Here is an 11,468-nt window from a genome sequence, read left to right as displayed (position 1 = left end):
AAGCTGACTCTCCACTGAGCAGATCCCAAGACCTTGATTGAGATCATGACCTGAGCCGAAGCAGACACTTAACCCAGGTGCCCCTTGTGTTTTAGGCTTTTTATGGAAGTTTCATTATTTAGGCATGATGGATGAAACCATTGGCCATTGGTGATTATCTCAATCTCCAGCTCCCTTCCCCTCCCTTAAGGTCAGGCAACTGGCCTCATAGTTCCTTACCCTCTAATCTTGGCTTGGTGTTTCTGGAGACCAGCGCCCCCTATCCTGACACCACCTAGGGACTCCCACCCAGCCAGCAGGCCTCTCATTAGCATACAAAAGACACTTATCATTCCAGAGATTCAAAGGGTTTTAGGAGCTGTGTGCCAGGAACCAGGGACCAAAATCAAATATTTCTTTTTTATTGTATGAAACAGGAACTGAGTTGGGTGTGGTGGTGAAAAATAAAACATCCCTGCATTTGAGGAACTGATATTATATTGAAAGACACTTGTTTCAGGTAAACAAGTAAATTAATATAGTAGCTTCTAGGGGCTATGGGAAGGGGGAACAGGAAAAGGGACATCGGAAATGCTGCGATGAGGTAGCCATATTAAAAGGAGGGGGTGGGGAGAAGGAAAGGGGAGTCAATGAGGTGAGATTTGCACAAAGACCTGAAAGAGGGGGTGAATGAGAGGACCCATTTGACTTCAGGCTGAGGGAACAGTCAGGGCAAAGGCCCTGAGGCAGGGGCCTGGTGTGTTCAAATAGCTGCAAGGCCAATGTGACTGCAGCAGGGCAAGTGGTAAGTAAGGGGAGTGACAGGTCAGATCATGCAGGATCTTGTGAGCTGGAGGGAAGACTCAGGCTTTTACTGAGTGGGAGCCACAGAGGGCTCTGAGCAAAGGAGCAATGGGGTGACTTGGGTATTTGCAGGTTCCCTTTGGCTGCTGTGAGGACAGATCATTTCACTAGGACTAGTTGGGGCAATGTCACCCTCCCTACCACACAGCAAACTTTCCAGGGCCAAGGTTGGTTGGCATGAGACCTGGTTAGAGGCAGCCCCAGACCTGAGCCTCCCTGGCCTGATCCAGATTCTGCTGCATTACGCATGGCCCTCGACCAGCCATCTACTTGGCTGTGAATCAACCGCCCTCTTCCTGGAAACCACATTTCACAAATGGAAAAAAAAAAAACAAAACTACCAGCATCTGGGCATAATGGCTTTTATTTTCTCTTGTGGATAAAAGTGCTCGTCTTTCTGAGTGGACATCAAAGAATCGCTTACACAGGAGAACCGCATCCAGTATATAAATGACCAAATCGAGAAGCTCACTCCGTAGTGTTTTGGGATCATAGGGGAGAAGCCGGTTCGTGGAATTAGCCCTTCAACACTGAGACCAAATTTCACCCCTTACTTGCCTTTTGGAGTGGAGTAGGAGAAAAACAAAAGAACATGGACCCTGGGGAAGCCAAAGAAGAAAAGGAAAAAGCAGAACCCTAAATCTCAATCATGGCAGTGGAAAGACCAGCTGCTTAAAGCAAATGGTAAGAATTCAGGACCCAGCCTCAGGCCACCTCTCCAGACCCCAGTCTCCCAGGAGTTGAGAAATCTCACCCCCACCCCCAGGCTTTGGCTTCATTGCTGTTTGTAAATTCAACATATCTCCATCCCTCAGACCTGCCATCCCTCCCCCACCCCCATGATCTTCCAGGACATTGGTTTGGGTTCCATCGTGAGTGAAGCCTCCCACCCAAAATTATACAATAAAAACCTGCATTATTTTTAGAAGAAACCCAAAAAAACCCTCTCCTACATTATTCCTAATTTTGAGAAAACCCAGAGGCAGCTAGCTGTCTCAGTTGCTACTTAAAGCTCAAGTGTTCAAAAATCACGTGTAGACACAAGGCTCACTTCATGTCAGGCACAAGACACAGCCAAAGCTGTTTTTTATCAGGTGGGCTATGACAGGTTGGCTTGTCCCTTAGGTAAGGGCACTTTGGTCCATCTTTTTTTTTTTTTTTTCCTAGCAAGCAGTTTAAGAAAAATGGACTGGCCAACAGAATCTTGATGGCCCACGGTACATCTTAACAGACTTGTTTTTGTTTTTCTTAATGGCTGCTTTAATCTTTTATGTTAAAGCAACTAACATTTTTGACTCCTGCCCCAAACATTCCCTCAAACTCATTGTGTTCCCAGAAAGTTGTCCATTTGAGCAGTCACATGATTTGTTGGCTTGCAAAGATACGTTCCCTTTGAAGCTCCAAGGGCAGCCCTTGGTAAGGGGTGAATGGGGCCTGTCTAGAAAAGAATCCAATCTAGAGCTTCTATAATGGTAAAAGTGAAATAAAACTTGGACCAGGTCTTCCTCCCTTCAGAAGGAGGAGGCTGAGCTCTTTAAGGCTATAGCAAGTCATTTTGGTGGCAGGGGCTGGGAGTGGAGCACAAACCATCTGTTTAGACCATGTTCCCCGTGTTTGTCATGTTATGGGATGTTAGTTGGTGTTGTGGGGCAGAAACAGGTGCCCCATGCCACTGGAGTTTGGACTTTGGTGGGCAGGAAGGGCACTGAGCTGCGGTGGGGGGTGGAGATCAAGACGGAGCTCCCCAAACTGCACATAACCTCCCAGTAGGAGCCCCTGCCAGCTGGGCACCGCAGCCTTGTGGGCTCCCAGATGGTGCGTCAACCGGGGACTGAGTCCCGGTGTATCCCCATCAGCCTGCCACTCCCAGGCTGTGTCAGTGAAAGGCATGGGGCAACAGCAATTACCCAATTCTGCTTTCTTGCCCCTTCAGCCCAACCCTAAAGCCTCCCTGAGAGTGACTCCTCTATTAGGAGGAGACATCACCTCCCTGGGCCTCACCAGTGACTTGGCTCAGGAAACGGGACTCTGGGTCTTCAAGGGCTCTTGAATGGGAGGAGCCCAGTCCTTCTAGAGGCAAGTCGCCAGCAAGAGCAGGAGACTGGAATATTGCTCAATTTCCTTTTCTAGCAGGATATAAGATGTGGAAAGATCTTGCTTAAAACATCACCAGCTAAATGGGGCCTGAGAGAGGCAGGTACGGGTGGGAGGGCCCGGGCTCCTGGCTCTGGGGTTAACTCCTACCAAAAAGACCCCAGCGGGAATGCCAAGAGTTGCAATGTTCTCTGCCCAGCCTGATGCGGACCATAGTTCCAGAACTCAATCCAGGGATCAGAGATGCAGTGGATAAGCCAAAACAGTGGCAGGGGTGTGGGTGATGTGGAACACTGGGGAGGCTCTGAAGGCACTTCTGGGGTCCCTGAAGCTGGCGGAGGGGCGGGGGTCAGGTCTCTGACTTCCTGTCCCTTGACAATGGGAAAAGCTGCTTTAATACTGCTTTCACAGGCAGGGGATCTGCAGGCCAGGAGGAAAGATTCTGCAAGGGCTATAATCACCTTCCCGCCTTGGAAGCTTGAGGTCTGAGGAGGTTCACGGGTGGGCCTGGGACCACACCAGGGAACCCTGAGAAAGGAGTTGCCTTCCACATCCCCAGGGATGAACTCTGAGGACCCACACCGCAGGACGAAGAAAACGAACCATCTTTGACCAGCTCGTGAACGCCAGGCAATGCCCAAACAGAATGGACGAGGACAACAGTTTCAACCCCGAAGGCACTGTGGACACCCCTCCACCAGGCGGGGTGGGACATGCTGCCCATGTTCCCTCCATTCAAATTCCTGAAAAGCAGCAAGCTCGTGCATGTCAACATCCCCAGACTCTGCCTGCAGTGCAGGATCCCCAGGGTCTGGAGCTTGTGAGAAGTCTGCCTGGGCAAGCTGGAGACCATGCGGGAGTCGGGGCAGCTGACCGGAGGGAAGGGGGTGCCCTGAGCTTGGAAACAGCCCTTGTGGCTCATGCCTCTGTCACAGTCCCTGCCAAGGCCAGAAGGGGTGGGCAGGGGTTGGGGACCACCTCTAGCAGCTGCAGCTGCTGGGCTCGGGGGGTGGGGTGTCCCCCAAGGCTGGGCCCTTCCCATTGCTCCCCGGGCTGGAGCTGGGTTCAAGGGACTCGTTCATCTTCTCGCAGATGACGTCCACCAGGCGCTCAAAGACCTGCTTCACGTTGATGTTCTCCTTGGCGCTGGCCTCAAAGAACTCAAAACCTGGAGGGACACAAGGTGGGAACACCAGTGAGACCCCCCAGGGGTAGGGTCTGGGCTGTGCATCATCCAAACCTGGTTTCTAAGCCCAGGTTTGCCTTTCATGAGGTTGTGAGACATTGGCTGAGAACCTCAGTCTCTTGAAGCCTCAGTTGGCTCATCTGTAAAAAGGGAATGACGCTGATGCCAATAAAAATCTGTGGTAGGGGATCCCTGGGTGGCTCAGCGGTTTGGCGCCTGCCTTTGGCCCAGGGTACGATCCTGGAGTCCTGGGATCGAGTCCTGCGACGGGCTCCCGGCATGGAGCCTGCTTCTCCCTCTGCCTGTGTCTCTGCCTCTCTCTCTCTCTCTATCATGAATAAATAAATAAAATCTTAAAAATAAAATAAATAAAAAAATAATTTTAAAAAAAGTCTGTGGTAGCAGTCCCAGTTTGGACTATTCCAAGAATCTCTTTCTCACAGAGCAGTGGCTGCAAGGGTCCAGCTAGTGATGTTCTGGTGCCTGGCAGGCATGTAACGAACGGCAAGGCTTCCCAGCATCCATGGGGCATATGTGATGCCCACAGTCTTGACCTACAGAAAGTACTAGAGGTGGTAATAATGATAGTAATAAATAATAAGCAGTAGCAGACACCCAAACACTCCTAACTTGTCTCTCATTTAAACAAAAAAGCTTGTCCCAGGGAACCTGGGTGGCTCAGACAGTTAAGAATCCGACTCTTGATTTCGACTCAGGTCATGATCTCAGGGTCTTGGGATTAAGCTCCAGGTGGAGCTCCATGCTGGGCATGGAGCCTGCTTGACAGTCTTTTTCTCCTTCTCCCTCTGCCGCCCCCCCCCCCAAAAAGAAAAATAAAATAGGGCAGCCGGGGTGGTTCAGTGGTTTCACGCCTGCCTTTGGCTCAGGGCGTGATCCTGGAGACCTGGGATCAAGTCCCACATTGGGCTTCCTGCATGTGGCCTCCTTCTCCCTCTGCCTGTGTCTCTGCCTCTCTCTCTGTGTCTCTCATGAATAAGTAAATAAAAATCTAAATCAATCTAAATCAATCAATCAATCAATAAATAAATAAGAAAAATAAAATAAAATAATTTTTGAAACTTTTTTAATTTAAAAAAGCTTCTTCTCCCAAAGATGGAAGGTAGTATAAAGGATTTGAGGACTTGCCCATGGTTCCTCAGCTATAAAAAGTGGGCTGCCGACCTAAAAATAAGGGTGGGTGTACATGACAATCTTTCCCGCACCCCTAAAAGATTGGCTCAGGCTCGGCCTACAGGGAGCTACCCCCGAATGGTCCCCAATATGTCCATATCCACCACACCTGCCAGAAATCGGGCCAGAAATTCAGACAAACACCCCCTATACTACAAACAGCACAGGGTAAACGGTTCTATCCCAGCACTAGTCATGCTGTCCTATAAAAATGTAATTACAATCAAATAATTATGTGTGTATTTATCCATTTCCTATTGGTCTCTGCTATTAGAATGCCAGCTCTGGGAGGGCAGATTGCTGTCTGACTTGTTTGGTGTGGCATAGAGCAGGTGTCAGAAACTACTAACTGAATGAATGAATGATTGACTGAATGACAGAGGCAGGCCATGAACTCAGATCTCTTACTCCAAGCTTCCTGATCATCAATGTCACCCCCACTGCCTTCCCAGGCAAGACTGGCATTTCCTTATCTGTGTGCGGCTCTGCCTCAAAGCATCCGAGTTCTTTTTTTAAAACTTTTTTTTGTCCTGATTATAAATATTCAGTGGAGAAATTCACTAAAGTTAGAAACCACTGAAAAATATCAAGACAGATATAAAAGCTATTTGTAACCTCATCATCCAGAAGCAATTGCCATTGGTGTTTTGGTGTTTCGCTTTTCATGGTTTTTTTCAAGATTTTATTTATTTATTCATGAGAGACACAGAGAGAGAGGCATAGACCCAGGCAGAGGAAGAAGCAAGTTCCATGCAGGGAGCCCGATATGGGACTCGATCCTGAGTCTCCAGGATCATGCCCTGGACGGAAGGCAGATGCTTAACTGCTGAGCTACCCAGGCGTCCCTTGCAAAATATTTTATTTATTTATTCATGAGAGACACGCAGAGAAAGAGACAGGCAGAGGGAGAAGCAGGCTCCCTGCATGGAGCCTGATGTGGGACTTGATCCCTGCACCTAGGATCATGCCCTGAGCCGAAGGCAGACGCTCAACCACTGAGCCACCCAGGAGTCCCTTATTTCATCTAATAGCACTCTGAAGGAGACATGGTTTTCACTGTTTTCCAGATGGAGAAATGGAAGCACAGAGAGGGGAGGTGATGTCCTCAAGGTCACATAGCTACTGGGTTATAGGATGGGACTCTAGCACCTGAGGCTGGGTCCTTAACCCACCCTCCCCTATGGTGATGGTTATACTGCCTCCTGCAAGGAAAGTCTTGTGGAGAGCTTAGAATCCTAGAATATTCCAGGCAAGATTTCCTTTTAGCCTAGGGGTACCTGGGTAGCTCAGTGGGTTAAGCATCTGCCTTCAGCTCAGGTCATGATCCCAGGGTTCTGGGATTGAGCCCTGTGTCCTCAGGCTCCCCGTTCAGCAGGGAGTCTGCTTCTGCCTCTCCCTCTGCCCCTACCCCAACTTGTGTGCATAACACACACACACACACACACACACACACACACACACACACACACTTTCTCTCAAATAAATAAAATTTTAAATTAAAAAAAAAAAAAGATTTCCTTTTAGCCTAAATTTCCATTTACCTGATTCAAAAAGGTAGACTGAAAATTCCTCCTCACATCCCAGTGCCCTGGTCCCCAGTTCTCAGACACACAGATGTCATCACTGTTACTAGATCCTTCTGTGTCCTTCTGGAGTTTCTTTGGGCAAACCTAAGTATATATTCTTATTCGCATACATTTTTACACACTCCTGCAGGGGCCAGCAAACTTCGAGTCACGGACTAGATCTGGCCCCTCACCTAATTTTGTAAACTGAGTTTTTCTGACAGACAGCCACATATGCTCTCTGGCCCCTTTCAGGCAGAGTTGAGTGTTGGGACAAAGACCCTAAGACTGTAGCTATTTCCTGTCTGGCCCTTTGAGAAAACATCTGCTGAGCCGCGGACTAGAGGAAGCAGCCAAACCCACGTTTTTGCACTTTGCTTTTTCCACTTAACCCGACATCCCAGAGATCTTGCCATAGCAGGACACAAAGAACGTGTTCATCCCTTTGCACAGCTGTGTAGTATTCTACTGTGTGACTGTGCTTTATGAGTAGCTGCTTTCCCCACGGCAAGACGTTTAGGAGGTTGCCAACAGTGCCGTGATTTGCTGTACTCCCCACTTCCCATGTGGGTGGGATGTTTGGAGGATAAATTTCCAGAAATGTTTTTGCCAAGTCTGGGTTCCCAGAGCGATGGGAAGGTGGGGAGTATCTGTCCCTGAATTCTCCGAGATTAAATGCAGAACGTGGCATACCTGTGGGTATTTTTCTGAGCGGATCCTCAAAGGGCAGAGGGTTGATGACTGTGGTTGGACCTGGGACCCAAGGGTGGGGATTAAGGGTGTGGTTCTGGGAGGTCCAGGGCCTGGGGTCCAGGCTGGGCACTAACCAAGGTCATCAGCGAGCCTCCGGCCATCCTCGGTAGGCACGACACGCTCATCTTCCAGGTCACACTTGTTCCCCACGAGGATTACCTGAGCGTTGTCCCATGAGTAGGTCTTGATCTGTGTGGCCCTGTGGAGTTTGAGGGCCATTAGGCTAGAAATTAAGAATCAGGGGAGGAGGGGGAAGGTCAGGTGTCCATGGTCAGCAAGCACTCACCAGTCCTGCACGGCGGCGAAGGATTCCTGGTTGGCAACATCATACATCAGCAGGAAGCCCATGGCTCCGCGGTAGTAGGCGGTGGTGATTGTACGGTAGCGCTCCTGGCCCGCCGTGTCCTAGGCACACAGCAGGGTCAGGCCACTAGAAGCTACCCTGTTCCCCAGCCAACCCCTGCAGGGCCCTAAGCGGGTCACCACCTTGTGCTCATAGCCCCAGTCTGATGGGTGAGACATGGCCCTGCCTGTACAATCTCTGTCTGATGGGAGAAATATGGGCTGGCCCTCACAGCCCCAGTCTGATGGGAGGCACGGCTTTCCCAGTCTGAGGGGTCAGCGGCCTCTCACAGACTCGTAAGCCCCTCTGACCTCACCTCCAAGAACAAACTTAGTGACCACATACAAGAGCCACCTGGGTCAGAGAGCACCATCCTGATGCAGACACTCTGGTGCTCAATACCATGAGAATCATTATTAGCACCCTTGTTGGGAGCAAGAGCATGCCTCTGAGGAGCACAGAGGCCCAGTAGGGGATCCTGCGATGGTACCCCAACCTCTTCCCCACTGGTCACCAGGACTTCTAACCCGCCTTGGGTTAGCACTGTCTGCCCCTCAGACCCCACAAGGCAGGGCATATCCTCATCCTGATGAAGTCACCTCATAGATAATCCCCCCTACTCTACACATCTACCCCAAGCCCCCACCCTGTCTTTGGGCTACTCTCCCTCACCTGAGGCCCCTCCCCACAGCCCGACACCCTATCATGGACTTCCTTGGAGGAACCCCAGCCCCTCCAGGGCTCCTCTCCCTTGCCACAGGTCCACCATAGCCGCCTGGCCCACCCAGATCTGCAGCTTGATCCTCTTGTCATGGCGATAGACCGTCTTGACCTTGAAGTCGATGCCCACAGTGCTGACAAAGGCAGGTGTGAAGGAGTCATCCGCGTAGCGGAACAGGAAGGACGTCTTGCCCACGCTGCTGTTGCCGATGAGCAGCAGCTTAAACATGTAGTCGAAGTTCTGGTCTGCTGCATCCCGCGGGCCCGTGGGGGGGTCTCCAGCTGATGCCATCTTGGCAGAGAGCCTCCTGGGGCGCGGGGAGGGGCTGTCGCCCTGCAGAAAAATAAACCACCAGGAATGGCTCCAGTGTATCGGACCAGACCCGGGTTCAAATCCTGCTTCTGCCACTAGGAGGCCAAGCGGCCTCAGATGCATCACTTGCTCTCTCTGGCCCTCTGTATCCTCTTCTGGAAAATGGGGCTGCTTATCAAATGCAAGGGCCCAGGTTGCGGAGGGGAGACACATGCAGTGCCTCCTCTGGCCACCGAGGAACCAGACCCTGCAGAAGGTGCAGGTGTGGACTTTGCCCAGGAATGAGCAGCTGGCTGGGCCCAGGTATGAGCTGGGGGGAGGAGGGCCTGCCAGCTGGATAGAGCCCCCCCTCAGGGCCTGGCTGTTGACTTTGGCAAGGACACCTGCCCTGACCACCCCCCCCCACCTCTATGCTGAGTTTAACCCCATCCCTGGCCTCCACGGGGGTTTCATTGGATACAACCCAGGTTTAAAGCCCAGCTCTACCCCCAGATGGGTCCTGCCACCTTCTGTTTGTCAAAAGGGTGGGCCTGTCTCCCTCCGGGCAGGGCTGACTCACCCCAGCCCCAGCCCACAGAGGCTGCAATGACAGTCCTCGACTCTAAGGAAGCCACCTAATAAGAACCCCCCACCCCCACCCCACCACCACCATACCCCTCTATTTCCTGATTCTTCCTTTCTTGGCAATCTGTCCCCAAGGCTAGGCTGCTTTATCTGGGTCTGGGACACCCCCTCAGCCCTCATTCTCTCCCTAGGCCTCAGTTTCCCCAGCCGTCTATGGCTTCTCCTTGAGCTGCACAGAGAGGCTCCAGGAGGCCTGGGTGAATGAAGGGCACACTGGCTGGCAGAGGAACCCTGAGCAAAGCTATTTCTCAACTGCCTGTGGGGCTTTTTTCCATTTTAAAAGAGGACCGAACCAGCCCGCTTTCCTGCCCAGCCCTGGGCCCCACCCGGTGTTCCGGGAGAACGAGTTCAGAGGAGGGGAAGACAAGAGGCAGGAAACCTTTCCCCATGTTGGGCAGGGCTGCCAGGCTGGGGCCCTTACCCCACCCCCAGCCCCAGCCCGAGCCCACCTGTCAGCCGGTCCCACCTCTTGCCGACCATCTGCCCATCCTCCCTCACACCTGGCACTAGAGAAGGGTCCTCGGGGGCCTCGGCCCTATCTCCCTGCTGAATTTGGGGCGCCCCCGCCGGTGCAGGGGGGCTCAGGAGCTTCCTCCCATCACCATATGGTCCCATCTCCTGTTCCCAGCTGGGCTCTCGGCCCCGCCCGCGCCCCATTAACGCTCCCCAAGGAGCCCAGCTGGGTGGGGGCGAGGGAAGAGGCGTTCCCCCTCCGCCCGCCTTTGTTCCCCGCTCCCCGGGCCCTCCCGCTAGCCCCCGGCCCCCCAGACCTGCGGGGACGCGGAGGCGCGGGGCGGGGGTGCGGTCCCTCCGAAGGGGTCACCTCGCGTGGGGGGCGCTGCCCGCGGGCGCTCCTGCTGCGAACTCGCTGCGGCCTGGCCCCAGGCGCGACGCCGACCCCGCAGCCGCCGCCGCCGCCACCGCCGCTGCCCGCAGCCACCCGGATCCCGCGCCCGCTCCGCCCAGGCGGGGGAGGAGGAGCCGCTCCCCGGAGGGGCGGGGCGGGGCCGAGTCCGGGGCGGGGCTTGCGGGAGCTTGGGGGAGGGACTGGAAGCGCCCCGCGCTGGGGCGGCCTCGGGCCCGCCCCACGACGATAAACTTCGTCTTTCCTAACGGTACGTAGAGCTCCTACTCTGCACGGAAGTTAAGGGAGCGGATTCTGGAGTCAGGTTCGAATCCCAGCTCCACCACTTCCTAACTCGGTTTAACTTTGGACGTGTTACTTAACCTCCCGGGGAGCCTGGTGCCCCCGGGCGTCCAGTGGTGCATAAGAAGAATCCCTACCGGGGCACCCGGGTGGCTCAGTGGCTGAGCGTCTGCCTTCCGCTTGGGTGGTGATCCCAGGGTCCTCGAGCTTCCCATCGGGTTCCCTGCGGGGAGCCTGCACCTCCCTCTGCCTGTTTTTCTGCCTCTCTATGTACTCTTATGGATAAATAAAATCTTTAAAAAAAAATTGCTACCTCACAGGACTGTGTGAAGGCTCTGACCTGAGTTAGGATCTCGAAAGTGCGATGCCCCACCCTAAAGTGGTCTAGGTCCCTGCGAAATACCCTGAAGGGCTCTTAGAATTAAACCGTTTACAGGTAAGGAAAGGGAGCCTCAGAGAAGGGCACCTCTTTGACTGAGGCCACACAATGAGGAAATTTTCACATCCAGGCTCAGGTGAGGCTCCAGAATTTTCTTCAAACCATGAGAACATCTGTGGGCTTTGCTGGAGTCAAATCCCAGCAACTACACCTAAAGCCACTTGAACTCTGAATCCCCATTGCTTCATGGGAACAATCGTAGCTCCCTCCAAGGGCTGCCACATAGGTGAATGGAGAGGACATGCATCAG

The 11,468-nt window shown here is 52.9% G+C and overlaps 1 protein-coding gene across 2 annotated transcripts; it reads right to left on the bottom strand.

Annotated features, from left to right (window-relative positions):
* Window positions 1–1,189: 1,189 nt before the first annotated feature.
* On the bottom strand, window positions 1,190–10,584 carry RAB3D (RAB3D, member RAS oncogene family). 2 transcript variants are annotated; one of them, XM_055344768.1, is made up of 5 exons: window positions 10,456–10,584; window positions 8,760–9,029; window positions 7,919–8,037; window positions 7,707–7,831; window positions 1,190–4,105 (listed from the first exon to the last, which is right to left on the bottom strand). In XM_055344768.1, exons 2-5 carry the CDS (start codon window positions 8,985–8,987, stop codon window positions 3,918–3,920), a joined length of 660 nt encoding a protein of 219 aa, XP_055200743.1. In that variant the 5' UTR covers window positions 8,988–9,029; window positions 10,456–10,584; the 3' UTR covers window positions 1,190–3,917. The 2 variants fall into 2 exon arrangements, with proteins under 2 accessions (XP_055200743.1, XP_055200742.1); XM_055344767.1 differs by having other exon boundaries at window positions 10,403–10,583.
* Window positions 10,585–11,468: the final 884 nt, after the last annotated feature.

Source organism: Nyctereutes procyonoides, unplaced genomic scaffold (genome assembly GCF_905146905.1).
Source record: "Nyctereutes procyonoides isolate TBG_1078 unplaced genomic scaffold, NYPRO_anot_genome, whole genome shotgun sequence".
Taxonomy (NCBI): Eukaryota; Metazoa; Chordata; class Mammalia; order Carnivora; family Canidae; genus Nyctereutes; species Nyctereutes procyonoides.
Note: the sequence above shows the minus strand (reverse complement) of the source record. Positions and strands in the feature narration are given on the sequence as shown.

What these genes read in the sequence shown, in the direction of transcription:
- RAB3D (XM_055344768.1), bottom strand. Translation starts at nt 8,987, where the DNA reads ATGGCATCAGCTGGAGACCCCCCCACGGGCCCGCGGGATGCAGCAGAC. An exon ending in GGATCAAGCTGCAGATCTGG is followed by an intron (nt 8,038 to 8,759) that starts GTGGGCCAGGCG and finishes CTGTGTGCCTAG; the next exon opens with GACACGGCGGGCCAGGAGCG. An exon ending in GAGGCTCGCTGATGACCTTG is followed by an intron (nt 4,106 to 7,706) that starts GTTAGTGCCCAG and finishes GTGTCCCTCCAG; the next exon opens with GTTTTGAGTTCTTTGAGGCC.